This window comes from Cimex lectularius, unplaced genomic scaffold, assembly GCF_000648675.2.
Source record: "Cimex lectularius strain Harlan isolate CLEC.00 unplaced genomic scaffold, Clec_2.1 scaffold7, whole genome shotgun sequence".
NCBI lineage: Eukaryota > Metazoa > Arthropoda > Insecta > Hemiptera > Cimicidae > Cimex > Cimex lectularius.
In genome coordinates, this window is record NW_019392731.1 from 2,339,013 (window position 1) to 2,357,131 (window position 18,119).

Sequence of the window (18,119 nt, forward strand, 5' to 3'; positions counted from 1 at the left end):
GTCACTTATTGACACTCTTAATTTACTTATTTTTGATACCAATAATATTTTGTCATTATACGATTGCCATCTATGACAGCCTGTAGACTCCTTGTCATCGATGAAACAAGATTTTGTCTTCTTGTCCAATTTTACTCCATTCCTCATATAAAGTTTCTTTCAACACATTTATTTATTTTTTTTACTTTTAGGTCCAACACATACTGTAGGTGTTCTATTGAATTTAATCCAGGAAACTGGTCGCGTTTTCGATTGCCGGGAACATTGTACATCATCAATTTTTTGTTTTGTTTGCTGTATGCTTGGGATCATTGTCTTATTGAAAGATAAATGTGTCCTTGATCCCCAGATTTTCAGTACTACTTTTTATTATACCGAATTATACCGAAAAAAGTCGATATTATTTCTCGGCATGCATCTATTGTCAATGAATGTTCTTGTACAATTCCATAACAACCACCCCAAACTAGGATATTTCCACCTCCTTGTTTTACAGTGGGCCTTACATGGCGAGCTTGAAACTCCAGCATTAGATTTCCGCAATCGTACTTGCGGCCATCAGATCCAAAAATGTTGAACTTACTCTCATCTAAAAAGAATAACATTTTTCCAGAATTCTAGGTCCTTATTAAAATAAGTTTGGCAAAAACTAGTCTTTTTTTTTGGTATAAAAGGTTTTTTTCCTTTGGATCTTGCCATAATAATTATATTTGTGAATTACATTTCTTGTTTTCTGTAAGTAGAATGTGGTTTTGGAAGACGATGCGACTTCTTCTTCTATTCTGGGGGCTGACAAAGTGGGCTTTTTCTCAACAATGCGGTGTATGCTCCTTTGTTCCCTTTCACTAAATGTTGATGGCCGTCCTGAACAAGATTTGTTTAAAATCGAACCTGTCTCTCTAAACTTTCTTACAATATTTCTAACAGTTTCTAATCTATTCGCTATTTGTCGGTAGGTGCCTAAAATGTAATTTAATTATCTGATTTTTGAAAATAACGCAAATATATGGCAAAGGTAGAACGAAGAATGAATTTATTATTGTCTTTGTATTATTGTCACTCTTTATTTCTAATTTATTGAAAGAAAATGGATTTCTTTATTTTGACTGGAGCTAATAGTAAACATTTAAACTATACCAATACTTTTTTGACCCACAAAGATTACTCTGTTAAGTATACTTTAAACCAATTTTTGAATTCCAAACATTCATTGTTTCTAAAATCTAACTATAACGGGCCAAATTTAAAATAATATTATTTATAATTATTCAGAAATCGTGAGATGCGGTCTGGTGTGATGTAGGTTTCAGAAAAACATTTTCTTTATCGTGCCAACGTTTCGATCTTTATTGAGATCATCTTCAGGGCTCAAAGTGTTTGTCTTCTGTGTAATTGTGCCATTCTTGCGTGTCGTGTTGAGAATGCCACACGGGGCAATAATAATTATCGATTAACGGTCACTAATCACCACACAATATTATTTATGGAAAATATCTTAAGCCCATTGAAACTTGCGCCAAAAGTCGGGTGTATATTTTTTAAATATTTTTTGATGCACAGTGGGAGGTAAATCAAAATCTATAATTTATTTCCATATTTAATTTACATTATTTTATATCAAATGTCTTAAACCAATCTAGTTCCATCCCTCTGTTGAAACAGTGTAACACTGTTGTATTTAAATATAAATTGTGTCATGTTTAATTTAAATGGTTCTTAAATTCAGAAAATTTGTTCAATTTAGGCAAGTGTTCTTTAACTCTTGCTTTAATTTTTCTGCCGCTACGTCCTATACAGGATGTCCTTTTTAGATGGCCCGTGTGAATTTCTATTGAACCAATGATACTATTAAAAAAAAAGTGTTTAATATTTTTTAGTCTAGTTTCAACTTTTTACTATTTTTTGGAGAAAAATTATACAAGCCAAAAATACCACAGGCCTAGTTCAACTCCAAACTTTCAAATCCGAATACATCTTGGCATATCATTTTAAGGATTTTTCACGTTGAAAAACTATGGTCCAATGTCATGGCAAAAAGTTTTATAAAAACGCATTTCGTTTGTTTCGTTGTTAATTCCAATAATTTGCTTCTTCACTAAGTAAACATTAATTGCCTTTATAGGTTACATTCCGTCATCATTTGTCAAATCCGCATTATGAGAGCAAATCTTAATTCCTGGAAAAAAAATTTTACAATAGTATCTATTCTTTACCTTTTGTTCGTTTTTCGTCGAAGAGCACATTTTTTCGTTGAACAGCGAATCGATTTGTTTGCCTGCTTACGACTGCTTTGTTGATAGTGGTGGTATTGCGCGTCGTGCAGTCTAGTTGTATAACCAGAAATTTTACTTCAATGCTCAAAAATGCAAATCATTTACACCAAACGATGGACAAAAAATATACATTAGTAAATAAGTTAAAATTTTTGCTTAAATTTCCAATTTTTTTCCCGGCATTTCTGCAGCTGAAAATTGCAAATCATTTACATCAAACGATGAAGAAAAAATCTAATTTAATTACCAACAGATAATTTTGTTCAAAAATTTCAAATTTTTTTAGTTCTTCTGGTTTTCATTTTTTAAATACCAGAATTAGTTGATCCCCTCTGTTAATCATTTTAATCTTAACTTTTCCACTACTGAGCACATCCACGTAATTTCCCACCACTTCTGTTTTGCATAAAGCATAAGGCCTCCTTCTTTCATATCTATTTGCATGGGCTACTAAGGCCTCACACCTCTTGATTTTTAAATTATTGACATAAAAAGTAATCCATTTGCTACAAATATTTTTATGACCGAGATGAAAAGTTAATTGTATTCTTTATGCACAATACCTTTCTTTTTTATTCACTTGGTTGATTAATTTCTTAATTTATTTACAATTTCACCATTTCCAATTTTGTATATAAAATTTTGTCCAGAAAACGCCAATTTCTCTGTACCAAGACAAGTTATTTTCTATAATATATTTTGTTAATGATCATCGGAAAAGAATAAACTAGATTATCACGAACACTATGGATCAAGATCTGGTCTTGAAGAAAAAAGCAAATTCAGTTGTTACTACCATATTTTCGATCTATTTTAAGGTCATCATCAGGGTAAACTTATCGTTAAATTCCTTGGCAATGTTATGACTGAGTCGGTTTTCAAGAAAATTTGAGAAAATTTCAGTATGTATAAAACAATCATTACATTCCTCACACCAAACATTTCTACATAGTCCAATTTTTCAACAATTTAGCTTTCCTTTCCCTAATTATCCCCCTTTATAATCCTGAAAGGATAATCAGGTCGGACCATTACCCATTCTTTCCATTGTCGGCTCCTTTTACCTCAATGGAGCCTTCTCATCATATAAAAATGTTTTCTGTCCCAACTTCCTTCCCCACCCCTTCAAAAACCAACATATATAAACATAAAACATCAATATTTCACTGCCGAACTCAATAATGACACATCTGTACAGAAAACAAACACTTAGAGTGAGAACAAATACTTTGATTGAGTCTAAAATTTCTAGCAATGTATAGATTCACTTTTTCACGTCCTACAAGTATTTGTATAATTTAAACAATGCTCATAAATCCCAGGCCCTGAAGATGATTTCGAAACTTTGGCACGATAAAGAAAAGGTTTTTCTAAAACCTACGTCACACCAGACCGCACCTCACGGTCCCCAAATAATGATTTAAAATAATTTAATCGTTGATTAATAGACCGATAACATTAATTATATATATCTTATTCACGAGTGGGAAACTTAATTACTGACGACCCGACATGTAAAATGAGAACCCAGCTGAACAAACAAGGGAACACATCCTACGTAAGTCCAAACTACCGGGGGCACCAGGAATCTTCTCGTGAGGGACCAAAAATAATGCTATCTTGAGTTCCTCGATTCTATTGCGTTCATTATTCTGTGATTTTACTGATAAATGAGCTATAAATTTGTTAGTGATATAATAAGAATGAAAAATATATACTTAGTTTAACAAAAAGCATATTTATTTTATGTACATTTATAGCAATTAAGCATAACACACATAATAAATGTAATTGCTTCAAGAAAGTTTATGAAGTAATCATGTAATGAATGAAAGGAAGAATGCAATAAAATTTTAAAAATGTTAGAAGAAATATTGGGGCAGCATACAACATAAAATTGATCTGAAAATAAATGAAATTTTTTAAAAATATTTTATCTGTAAGCAGAATCTGCTACAATATGCAGTTTCTTTTTGTATTGTATTTTAATAACAGTGATAATCTAAGTTGTTTACAATTTCTTCTGAACTTCAATATCCTGACGACAAACTATTGTTTTTTTTTTCGCAATTGTAAATATTGTTTACTCCAGTTATAATAAAAACAAAAAATAGAAAACAAATAGAACTGAGGAAATCGGAGAGGCGGAAATTATCAACGGAAACTGTAAAGAAGATGATCTCAATAAAGAAAATGTTTTTCTAAAACCTACGTCACACTAGACCGCATCTCACGATCTCCGAATAATCGTAAAAGCAATAAATTTATACAAGTTTCATACTCATGAATAAGCTATATTTAAAAGATAATACGGAGATCGTGAGATGCGGTCTGGTGGGACGTAGGTTTTAGAAAAATATTTTCTTTATCGTGCCAACGTTTCGATTTTTATTGAAATCATCTTCAGGGCAGCTGATAATTGTCAACAACGAAAAAAAATGTGTAAAAGTAGAGAAAATTATACTTATATTACAAAAAAGTCGTTTACTCGAGAAAAAAACTTGTCTGGAACTGATAGATAGAAATATGTTTAGTTCTGGTTTAGTTTCACAGCGTTGAGAATTGTCATCTACTTGCAATATACCCTGCACATTATCAATGGGCAGAAACCGGTTAACATTCTTCGAAAGAAATGGACCTAAAACCGCATTATTCTCCGCAGCTATTGTTGACAAAGAAAATCGACGTTTTAACTTATTCGAGAAGTTCTCAGAGGAAAAAATTATATTTAAAGAAAAAAGTAAAACTTTACGTCTTCCTAAAACTGTAAAAGTAATACTTTGGTAATGAGCTTTTCGTGAAAACTCTTGATTGTATTTAATTTATATTTAAAATAAAACTAGGACACAAATGTAACTTAATTAATACATTTCTGTTAAGGTTATTGTCCCGTCCAATTACCGTATTTATGAAACTTGGAGAGGGTTCATTAAGTCTGAATCTTTGATATCATAAAAGAAGAAAATCGTAAATCTTTTCTGAAAGTTTCTGTACTTGTTTCAACACAGGATAACTTTTCGTAAAAATCAAACCGGGAAAAAATAATGTTTAAAATGATAAAGGGAAAACTGCACACAAATCGGTTTTAATAATTAAGGTTAGCGTTGATAAAAACTAGGAAGCAAAATTCAATTTCTTAGTTTAGATTTGGAAACATATAGCTGCTTCATTAGGACTGTGAAATTAGAATTATTAATTTAATAAACATTTATTTACAATATTAAAGCGTAATGTTTTAAGAGTAATGAAATTAAATATTGTGTTCATTCAACACTAGATCGCAGACGAATGCAAAAATTTTAATTTCTTATTGGCCTCATTGTGGATCCTTTTTTTAAACGTATAATTATAATTTTGAGGGCTGATAAGTAACGGAGATAGTTTATCTGTTTTTAAATGTAGTTTTTAAATATTTTTTTTTCCTAATTGTTACGAGATTTAGTGATCAATATTTCTATTTATAAGTGGTCAAATATTCTATATGTTTATTATATTATGATTAAAGCGTACTGAATATTGCAAAAATAAACTTTTTATTAAACATAGATTAAAAATAGATAGATAATTTTATTTACAATATTATGAACTAGTACAAAAGTAACAACAAGAAAAACGACAATAGCCGAGGCCTTCTGCCAAGAATTCTCATCCATTTGAGAAAAGAAAAGAAATTGAATACAACACAAAAATAATTAAAAGACCATACACTTAACTAACTTTAACTAACCTAATAACAAAACAGAAAATAAAATTTAGTTTTTCGTGCTAAAAATACAAAATTTTCAAACTTTTAAAGTTAAAATTTTCAAATAAAAAAAGCTGTAAAGCGTTGCTTCTTTTATATAGTTTATTAAATTTAGACAAGGTTCCGTTTAAAAGATTTACATTAGATTTGGCTACATCCGACAGGGGTTCGGAACAAAAAAAAATTTCCTGGTGCTCTTTAATATTGCACACCGACCCAAAAAGTGGAATATATCTTCATTTCCTTTCCTTTTACATAAGGAGCTAAATTCTCTTAAAAACAGGTAAATTCTTCCCGGGATGTAGGGATTATAATTAAGATTTAATAATTCTCCTATGGTTTTAATTATTACATCCAAATCCTCAGTATTTACACCAAAATTCATATAGTTCACGTGCAGTCTTAGTTGCCTATATATGTTATGCTTTTCTGGCGCTTTTTTCTCTTTTGATAAAAATTTATCGTTTTATCCTTAAGATGTATTCCATTTTTGCCCCATTTCTCTACAGAATCTAAAACTGTGAGATCGCCTACCTTCCTCATCCAACAATCCTGGAACCAAAGAATTTTCTCTTAATTACTTCATAGACCACTAAATTGGATAAACAGGAATTTAGCGAAGGGAAATGAAAATCATAGATCGGTAATGTGTTTTACACTTACTGTGCATTAGGCAGCATAAAAATGACGTTTACTCCTTATGGTTTGCGAGGTGATAAACCTATTTTTTATACTTATCTATCATCTTGGTCTTCCTTTCCTCACTGATTTTTGTTGGTCCAGACGCGTCTCGGTAGTTGGCGAGGATAATCAGACCAGTTGATAGGTAATTATCAAACAATAAAAACATCGATATTATATAAATAATGTGTGGTGATTAGTGACCGTTAGTCGATGAACATTTAGAAATCGTGAGATGCGGTCTGGTGTGATGTAGGTTTCAGAAAAACATTTTCTTTATCGAGCCAACGTTTCGATCTTTATTGAGATCATCTTCAGGGTCTGGGATTTACAAACATTGTTTAAATTTAACAAAAACATGTAGAATGTGGAAAAAAGTGAATTTTTACTCACTCAAAGTGTTTGTCTTCTGTGTAATTGTGCCATTATTGCGTGTCGTGTTGAGAGTGCCAGTGAGGGTATGAACACGACACGTGAGAATGGCACAATTACACAGAATACAAACACTTTGAGTGAGTAGAAATACTTTGATTGAATATAAAAAATATATTTTGCATTGTATATATTCACTTTTCCACATCCTAAATGTATTTGTTAAATGTAAACAATGTTTGTAAATCCCAGGCCATGAAGATGATTTCAATAAAGATCGAAACGTTGGCACGATAAAGAAAACGTTTTTCTGAAACCTACATCTCACCAGACCGCATCTCACGATTTCTGAATAGAAAGGAAGAATGTAATCAAATTAATTTAAAAAAAAGTTAGCAGAAATATTGGAGCAGTATACAACATAAAATTGATCTGAAAATAAATGAAATTTTTTTTAACATTTTGTCTGGAAGCAGAATCTGCTATAATGTTCAGTTTCTTTTTGTATTGCATTTTAATAACAGTGATAATCTAAGTTGTTTACAAATTCTTATGAACTTCAATATCCTGACGTCAAACAATTGTTTTTTTTTCCGCAATTGTAAATATTATTTACTCCAGTTATAATAAAAACAAAAAATAGAAAACAAATAGAACTGATGAAATCGGAGAGGCAGAAATTATCAACGGAAACCGTAAAGAAAATGATCTCAATAAAGATCGAAACGTTGGCACGATAAAGAAAATATTTTTCTGAAACCTACATCAAACCAGACCGCATCTCACGATTTCTGAATAATTATATAAATAATCTATAAATGTTATAAAGTAGAGACAATAAAAGCTGACACAAAATATATGAAATTAATAAACAAATATCCAATAATATTTTGTAATTGATCATTCTGTTTGACTGAATTAGATGAAATGTTTCCTGATTCGATTGGTGGCTGTCTAAAATAATATTTATCTAATAATTTCAGGGCTAATAAAGTAAAATTTGCTAATCACTAAATTACTCCCCCTTTTTTTAAATTGACAAGTCTTTCAAGTAGCCAAGAACAGCGCCTAACTACTTGACAGCTTATCACTTAAAATTGGTATTCCATTTTGATCATGTTAAAAATTGATGGCAGGACAAGATTGATAGCAGAAGACAAGTTGGATTTTACGCGGTTGATTTAATATCTACGTTCAGTTTTTTATGGAGATAATGTAGGGTGAAGGTTTCAGCTGGTGTCCACATAATGTTGTTTAATACGACTTAACATAAACAGTAATCCGATATGCTGCTAAAATTGAATGCCACGTCGAATGCAAGCGGTAATCAACGAGAATGGAAATACTCCATGCTAAATGGAATATTTTTTTCATTGTTTCCATAGTAACACTTTTGGTACAATTGAATTACTCTAGTTTTTATTTTGCTATACATATTTATTATTCTTTAAAAATATCCAGTAAACAATTGACCATATTAATTATTTTAATTAATTATTCTTTTTATCAAGTTTCATTTCAACCAAGATCTTAGATAAAAAGGATAATTAATTTTAACGATTGCAAGTATTTAATAAAACAAAAACGAGGGGGTCACTTTTCTACCACTCAGTGTATAATAAAACCTTTAGAAATCAGAAAATGTAATCTTATAAATTATGAAATTGTGTCATTTTTGGTTTTTTAATATCCTCAAGAAAATGAAACAATTGCACAGCTTGGGAAATCTGACGATCTCTTTGTAAAAACAAAACCTCAGATACATAAGAGATGTACAAATTATTATAATAAATTTATTGTAATGAAGGTCTCATTCCACTCGTAGGAATTTAGCTTCACGTCATCTTCATTAAGAACGTAACCAAGTAAAAATATACAAATCCAGAAATGTGATCAGTGTCAATCAAATAAACACATTATGAAATTGTGTCATTTTGGGTTTCTTTCATATCCAATAATTAGGATGTTTTGGTTCCATTTTGAATGTAGAATCTACGGGCAAAGTTTGTAACACGAGTAGCCGAACACCCTGTATATAGATCATTATAGAATAAGTAATTAAAAATCTATTATTTTACAAAATTTAACAAACATTATTAAAACAAAATATCTAATTATATAACCTGAAGATGATCTCAATAAAAGATCGAAACGTTGGCACCATAAAGAAAATGTTTTTCTGAAACCTACATCACACCCGACCGCATCTCACGATATCTGAATAACTATCGATTAACGGTCACTAATGTCTACATATAACAAATAATTAAGATCAACAACGTCAAATATAAATGTAATTTGAATCTGATACTTGTAAAAAACTGAATGGACGAAGTAATCTTTAAACATCTGTAATCTTACTCGAGGGCAGGTGGAAATATATTCCGTCTCGCAAGGGTTACTTTTGAGTGGAAAACAATAAAAAATAAAAAATCCACTCGAAGATATTTTTTTACATTCTGTATTTAATTCTTAACTTATACTGAAATTTGTGAATTTGGTTTGTTTTGACAGTATGAAACACATAAGTTAAATATAATGAAAATTGTAAAAAAACGGGGGGGGGAATTCATCTTATGTCGAACGGGCAAAGTTGACAGACAATGTTCGTTCTCGGTAACCGATCCTTGTCAGGCAAACAATCGACAACAAAGGACGATATTGCTACCTGGAACCGAACAATTAAAATCTCTTAAAGGGGTGAAAATTTGGGATATAATAGACTTTTCGGCTCTTTCACATCATCTCATTTGAAGTCGAAGTAATTATGTTGCAAATGGGAATTTTTTTCTCGCAGCGGGACCGTCAAATTTCATAGCCAGGGCAGTTAATTCGATGCCATGACGTTTTCAGCCCTGCTGCGTGTTAACGGCCGGGGGAGAGAAGTGCGGAGGCGGCTGGGCGGGCCGTCGGAGGCGGTTTCAAGGGCGGCCCGGGCCCCTTTGTAAGAACCGCTTGGGGCGCTGGCCATCCACTTTGCCACCGACTACCCTCGAAACTGCTTCGAAACCGCTCGACACTCGCTCTCTGAGGTAAGGCTTTTCGAATTATTTTCAAAAAAATTGAAACTAGGTACAATTGTTTAAAAAACGCAGAACACTGAGATAAGTCACGTTTACCAAAATTTAATTTTGACCAAAGTTTACAGAATAAAAGACGTTACAATTTACAAATTTTCAAAGATTTCAACTTTTCACTTTTAAAACCTGATATTGACAAACATTTGTCATTGCAGGGAAACACCACGAGGGTAAAAATATAAATATTTTAAATGTAGTTTTCAACAGCTTGGTTGATCTTTATCTTTCTTTTATGCACGTGCAAGGTACAAAAGAACTAACAAAATAGTTAATTTTTGGACTAAAACTCACTAAAGATAACAAAATGTGTCTGACGATAACAACTAGACTAGGACATTCCAGGCTGGACAATTATTGAACAAATTCATCACACTGCAGGCTTAAACAAGAAATTTTACAGTTTAGTCAAAAAAATTGAAACCATTTGGAATAATACTAAATAATACATTATATAATAGAAACATCTTTAAATTCATTATACTTGAAATTTGTAATATATATTCATATTTCTAAATCTTTTAAGTAAATGATTATAGTTTGTTGTATATGATTATTTCGATAAAGAAAATGTTTTTCTAAACCTACCTTGACCAAACCACATATCACGATCTCTAAATAATTATTAATTAACGGTCACTAAATACTACACTTCACATTTTTTTAATATTAAAAGATGATTAGGGATGAGACAAATTATAAATAAAACACTGAGTTTCTTAGAACTTTTGTAGATTGCACTTGCTTCACCATGACAATGAAACTTTATTATATTATTATGTACTATTATATTGTTATATAGCTATTTAAAAATTAAATAAATATGAATATATATTAAAAATTTTGAGTGATATAATTTCAAGTATAATGAATTGAAAGATGTTGTCTATTGTTTAGTATGGTTCTAAATGGTTTCAATTGTTAATTTTTTTTACATAAACTGTAAAATTTCTTGTTTAAGCTGCAGTGTGATGAATTTGTTCAGTAATTTTCCGACCATCTTGGAATGTCCTAGTCTAGTTGTTATCGTCAGCCATGTTTTGTTATCATTAGTGAGTTTTTATCCAAAAATTATGAATTAATGTTTTTCTTTTTCCTTTTTTATCTTTCACGAGGATAAAAGAAAGATAACGACCAATCACCGAAAAGCGCTAAATGCCGAAACTAACGTCAAAACTGATGAAACCGGCGAGTCTAGGTAGACTGCATATTATACTGTGAAAGAAATTATATATAAGTAAATTCAAGAAGGCTTCTTCATTGGCGATTACAATTTTACAATTCTTCATAAATAAACAGAAACTTGAAACATTATATGAATAAAAAGTATATTTTTGTCATTAGGATTTACACACTTTGTTATCGTTGCAAAGAAGGTCGTGAACCGCTCTAACTTTTTCATCTCAACCAAAATCTTACATAAAAAGAATAATTAGTTGTAAAGAATATCGACCTTCCATGAATCAATTTTTTGGGTGAAATTGAGATTGTTGTTCTCTTTTGTTCGTCAAATATAAAATTTTTAAAGATTTAAACTTTTCACTTTTAAAACCAGATATTGACAAACATTTGCCTTTACAGAAAAAGGGCACAATTTTTTTTCAAACTGTAGAAATTATTTAGCACACACCCGCCTCTTCACGACAATGAAACTTTATTTATTTATTGAATAGTTTAATAAATCCGACCCTAAATTGTTTTGTCGTCTTTGAATGAGTTTTGTCCAACCATTATGGACTTTCACCCTGAAGGATTGTCATTACCGATGAACTAACTCTAGGGTCAATGCTTCATGGGTGTTCACTTACCCCGTTATGTAGCTGGTTACTAGTATCACCCTTAAGCCAGATGACCTCCTACTGAAGCTGTTGACACTTAGATCATTCCAACCCTCAACGCATATCAACTATAATCTATCCTACAATTAACTAAATTCCATGATATATTAGCACAAATAAATTTTATACCAACAAATATATTCCTCTCATTTTGATTATAAGATATAGTACTTGATAGTTCTTCTTCGACCTATACAGGGTAATAATAATCTAATCTAAATTACGGTCGATAGGGTACTTTTATAAATATTCCACCATAGACCCTAACATACACACTGCTAGAGAGGCGTTCGTAAAGGTGGTCCAACCATTAAGATAGTTTTTTAAACATTTTTTACCTTTCACGTTCATAAAAAGAAAAGTAACACTCAGACCAATCCCTGAAGATGGCGAAATGTCGAAACGAACGGGAAAACTGACAAAACCGGCGATACTATGCAGAACAGGATTGTCGGAAATGACCGTCGGCAAATCATTTTGACTGTTCACAACTGACACTGTTTTCGTCTAAACAATAAACTTCCCAATATATTGGTGAAATAAATAATTAAAAATGTAATGTTATAACCTTTCCCTTGAAATTCACAAGAGTCTTTATCAAAATTATGTAAATAGACCGAGTGAACCTCTTGGTTTCTCATGTGCACAACTATTTTCAGCTCGACCTATTCCTGAAGGTTTGAGGGCTCAATCGATTTAATAATGTCTTTTGTGCCAGCATTGACTCTTAGGTTTTCAAAATTTAAAAAATCAAAGCTGATCTCAAAACAGTTAGGCACTTAATGATGAAAAATTAAAAAAAAACTTAGCAACATATGAGATGTCCAAATAATCGTAATTGACCCAAACGTAAATTTACAACAAATAACCTTGTAATAATAATCAAATGAAAAAAAAGACCTATTTTACACATTAGAATTAATACACCATAAAAATATGTTTTTAAATTATTATCACGTTTTAATAATTATTGGACAAATTTATCTAATTGTTATTGAAAGCATTGAAATGATTTAATATACGATAAATTTGTTGATAAAGTGAATTATTAAACTAATCAAAACAAATCTATTGACCTGATTTTATGTAGTTTTAACCTCAATCGCATCACTAGATAGATACATAGAAATACTTTATTTTACAATTTTGTGCACATCATGAAACATATTAATAAAAGTATATACGACATAGAATTAAATCCGTCTGTCGTCGGAGGTCGGTGTAAATTGAAAATTAAACTTAAAACTCTGGGAATACATGCAGTAATTATGCAGTAATAGAACAAAAAATAATAGAAATAAATACACAGAAAAGTAATGAGTTTTATGTCAAGATCATCAACGTTTTTTATGATTATGGTATGTAGTGAAGGAAAAGTATATACAAAATTAAATCGCACCAATAAGTAAATCGTCGTATTTGTCCTTAAAAGGAAAAGGCAAATAATAAAATAATTAATTTGAAAAACTGATGTGATTATTATTATTGTTTAATCGGAAATATTAAAAATAAAAATCAAATTTAATATTTGTACTATAAACTGTAAATCTTTACATCATTGTTGATTAAATCAATATAGTAATGATCATTTTATTTATTTTTATTGTTTTAAATTTCAAAAGAAGACGATCACGTTGGAAGGTCACAGATTCGAGCCAAAAAAATTTGAAAGCTGAAATTTTACGTTTTTTAATATTTTTATTTCACATTTCTACCTGCTCAAATCAACTATAAGAATGTATCATTTTACAGAATTTTATGTATATTCCAATAAAATATATTAAAAGCTATCAAAGTTTATTAATAAGCAAAAAAAACAAACAAATATTTTTCAAGTGAACTAGTCATAAGTTTTTTCTCATGAAAATAATATGAAATTTCGTTTTAGCATCTCTAGAGATCCGTAAATATAAATCTTTGTTTGAATTTAAATTTATCTATTTTTTAATCTGTTATTATTAAAATTTATCCTTTGAGAAGATTTTTGAGATGTTCGGGATTTGTGATTGATACGACTGTAATTCAAAAAACAGCTAAGGATTTTAACGTCAAACAAACCATTCGAAAAAATAACGCCTTTTAACAACATATGTACCATTAAAATATTTCCATAAGAAAATACATAAAATAGCCAAATTATTAACCATGAAAATTGGTTAACTACCTTTTGAGAAAAACGATGTTAAAGCTTGCGCAGGAATGTCAGTCAGATAGATGCTCGTCGAAATAATCAGTCAAAAATTTTATTTACACCGATTTCTGCGAATGCTGGTATTTAAGAGTTTTGTAATGCCAAAATCACGAATCTGACAATAAGGCCAAATTCAAGTTATGACAATTTTCTCACCTACTTATAGAATGTTTGTTAAAATATATAAAAACAGCAGAATTTTCATGATTTATCTTTTTATGTTATACCAAATTAAAATATCCTTCGTCCTAAAACAATTTTGTTATGTTACCTAACATTGGAATTATTATACCAAAACTAATATTTTTTAAGCTCTAAATAACGATATTTTTTCGTGTATAAGTCGATTGGCAAGTAGAACTACCCTTAGAGATGATTAATTTCTTTTCGTAGGAGTAAAAGTTTAATTCACCTTTTGCCAACGTTGTTCGCTAAATCATGCTTAACACACGGCTAATATTTTTCGACTTGATTAAAAAAAAGTTTCATTAAAACTGGTGATCTTAAGTCCATAGAGCTCATTGTCGTTATTTTAATATAAGAAAAACAATTAGCTGGTCATTTAGTATGGCTTCCTTCTTAAGACGATTACAACCTGTTAGATTCATCAAAATATAACAATTCAAAATATTGTAAATATCTAAAAAATTGTATGATGCAAATGGCTGAATATTGCAAAACACTAAATCAATAATTATATAATAAATTGTTTTTTCAAACAATCTAATTATTTCATTACAAAATTTAATATTAAAAGCAGTCTTTATAATTGTGTTGTGAAAAATAATTGTTACATTACAAGGAAGAAGTAAAATTGTTAGCGATGGTCACGTTTTCATAAATTCTTTATAATTTAAGATTTTTGTTAAGAATTATAAAATGACGGTCATTTAGATTTCATACATTTAAAAATAAAATGACCTCTTATGGTATTTGATTTTATTATTGATTTTTCTCTAGATGTATCGTCTGATTCTTGCACTGCTTCTTTGCAATTTGGCATCGGCTTTCGGCCAAAAAGACTCCTGGGAAAAGCCTGGATGTTCCAGAGTTGGTGAGTAAATTTTTTTTTCATTTTTAAAATAAATAATAACAACAATGGAATTCAGAAAATCTTGTTAGATTTGAAACAAAATTGTTATCATGTTTGTACCGTCCATTCAATAATCGGATATCAAGTAGCATAATCAGTTGGGCGTAAGGGTTGTAAGTAGAGTGAGACAAGACGTTGACTTCTTCCGTTTTTATGAATGAAGCTGTTTGTGACAAATTTTGATTCATTTCCGATGATCAAAGAGGGTATTTTGCTTTTAAATCTCCACTCTGTTGAGATGATTAGTATAAAAATAAATTGCCTTGCTTTCTAGAAATATTTTTAAGTGAACTGGTCATAGTTTCGCTAAACGCGTATTATAGGCCTTTTTTTCATACGTCTTTACGTTTAGTCTGCATTAACGTGATAGAATACAATGATATATGATTTAAATACAAATAAAATCCTTTGTTATTTATTATATGAAACTAGCAAAAAGAAAATCTTTGTTGAATGAAACTTATTGTATAAAAATAATGTGTAAGTAAGTTTATAATTGCCAACTTGCTTAAATAACGATCCATATTTGTATAAGAATTTAAACATGTTTGTTTTTCATTCATAAGGTCTTTTGTATTTATAACACATATCAATGAATTTTGTCATATCCGGTATGGTTCGAAACAAATCTCATATCATAATTTCAAATTCTCGTATTTTCAAAATAGGGTGCACAAAAGTAATAGAATAATTTGCTGAAAACGTTTGAAAACCAGGATTATAAGTAGGGAGAGGCAAGACTCTTTCCATTCTGCACGAACTGAAATTTTTCTTCGAAGAGTCTAGTTTCAACACGAAATTCTATAAAGGAAAATGAAATGCTTAGTTGGGTAAAGTTTTTAATCTGTGTAAACAGTGAAATTCCGATTATATCAGGGTTATAAGCAGGGAGAGGTAAGAAGCTTACATTTACCTTTTTTCCGGACAATCTAGTTGCAACACGAATAGACATAAAAAATGTTTTTAATTAAGTCAAATTTTAGCCAGTGCAAACCATACAAAGTCCGAGTAAATCAGTGTTATAAGCATGGAGAGCCAAGAATCTGACTTTTCCCTTTTTCCCGACCAGCGAGTTTTTTCTGATAATCTAATTGCAACAAAAAATGATTTACACGAAAAATTAGTGTTTAGTTAAATAAAGTTATTAGGGAATGTAAAATGCATGAAGACCAAGTACATCAAGTTTATGAGCACGGTCGTACGAGAAGCTGACTCTTCCAATTTTTTTCCGAAAAATGTGGAAACGGTCTAGTTACAACAGAAAATTAAATAAAAGAGAGAGATATGTTTAGTTGAGTAAAATTATTAAATCCGTGTTATAGGGAGAGGAAAGGAGCTGACGTTTCTCTTTTTTCGCGAACCGCATGTTTTCTTCAGATATTTAGTTGCCAGTCGAAATGATATACAAGAAAAATAGCTGTTTAGATTAGTTAAGTTATTAGTTAGTGTACACATTGAAAAGTCCGATTATATCAGAGATATAAGCCATAAAAGGCACGGCGCTGTCTCACCACGTTGTGATTATTTTTGAATAGTAATAAAATTATCTAAGGTAACGTCTCGAGAAAATGTGATTTCATTACTAAGGAGTTTATCAGTTTTTCATGTTTGCGGGCTATACGAATAAACGAGAATATTGGATTCTTAACCGATGAAATTTCGCTCAAAATGTTAATAGCTTTCCTTATCGCTTTTGATCCTCACCCATTCGCTGATAATCTCTGATGACGCTAGTGCATTTAAGCCAACTACGGCTTATCCATCTCGACTCGTTATATGAACGTTTTTCTTCTAACTTCTGATCAACTTTCAGCACATAGCAGGAAGGTGAGCATCCCGGATTGCGTGGAGTTCTACCTCACGACCAACGCTTGCATAGGCTATTGCGAATCCTGGGCAGTTCCATCTCCACCGGAGACTATCTTCAACAACCCCCTCCAAGGAATCACGTCTATCGGACAGTGCTGCAATATGATTGAAACGGAAGATGTTAGTAAATTATCATAATTAGGAACGATAAGATACGCGGATAAGATTCAAACAAAAAAGGATGCAACAAAAAAATCCTTGAAATTTTTCAAAATTTATATCAACCAAATATTTAGATCTAATTACATGTTTTTAGATTAACCGGTATTAAGAAAATTTATGTAACCAAAATGCCCTAATTAATTTATTTTTTCAGGTGTCAGTAACAGTTCGTTGCTTGGATGAAACCAAAGAACTCATTTTCAAATCAGCCAAAAGCTGTTCCTGCTACCACTGCAAAAAAGACTGATCGGCAAGATCTTAAGCGACGAAAATTTCTCTTTGAAAAGCACAAGATTTAATTTAAGTTTAATAATTTAAAATAATTTAAAACTGAGTTACTTCTTGGTATAAAAGCGTTAAAAAATGTTAATAAAACATTTATTTTTTCTATGAAGGTGAGGGTGATGTGATAAATTGGAAGAGCCGAATTGTTATTTATTTTAATTGGAGTTTAAATAAATTTATTTCATTGACAATTTGTGTTTTTTATTCATAATTTTAACAGTAGGAACTTCCCGCTAGGATAAATGTATATCAGTAGGTATCAAACTTTTGTAATTGACGCAGATTTTAATTTATCGCAAAAAATTGAATTACATCAATGATAACAAAAGTTTATCAACTTATGCGCTGGCCGAGCATACATGATATTTTATTTCACACAGGTTTTCTATGTTACATTTATAAATTTGTTTTGGGAAATGTGTTTTTAATTTTAAACATAAAAACGTATTAATTTCAAACTTAAATTGTTTTTCATTCATTTCGCTTTTATCAAAATTAGATGTAGATTGAAACAGAACGGAATCGTGTGTGTT

The 18,119-nt window shown here is 30.5% G+C and overlaps 1 protein-coding gene and 1 long non-coding RNA gene across 2 annotated transcripts; one reads left to right on the plus strand and one right to left on the minus strand.

Annotated features, from left to right (window-relative positions):
- Positions 1 to 6,343: 6,343 nt before the first annotated feature.
- On the minus strand, positions 6,344 to 17,135 carry LOC112126893. Its single transcript, XR_002910282.1, has 2 exons — positions 16,975 to 17,135; positions 6,344 to 6,570 (listed from the first exon to the last, which is right to left on the minus strand). It is a non-coding gene; the product is annotated as an uncharacterized LOC112126893 (long non-coding RNA).
- On the plus strand, positions 9,997 to 17,777 carry LOC106663815 (thyrostimulin alpha-2 subunit). Its single transcript, XM_014388905.2, has 4 exons — positions 9,997 to 10,103; positions 15,138 to 15,231; positions 17,084 to 17,259; positions 17,456 to 17,777. Exons 2-4 carry the CDS (start codon positions 15,138 to 15,140, stop codon positions 17,546 to 17,548), a joined length of 363 nt encoding a protein of 120 aa, XP_014244391.1. The 5' UTR covers positions 9,997 to 10,103; the 3' UTR covers positions 17,549 to 17,777.
- Positions 17,778 to 18,119: the final 342 nt, after the last annotated feature.

Excerpts from the sequence above, each read along its gene's own strand:
- LOC106663815 (XM_014388905.2), top strand. The coding sequence starts at position 15,138 with ATGTATCGTCTGATTCTTGCACTGCTTCTTTGCAATTTGGCATCGGCT. Across the intron at positions 15,232-17,083 it reads GCCTGGATGTTCCAGAGTTG|CACATAGCAGGAAGGTGAGC; the intron begins GTGAGTAAATTT and ends ATCAACTTTCAG. Across the intron at positions 17,260-17,455 it reads ATATGATTGAAACGGAAGAT|GTGTCAGTAACAGTTCGTTG; the intron begins GTTAGTAAATTA and ends TTATTTTTTCAG.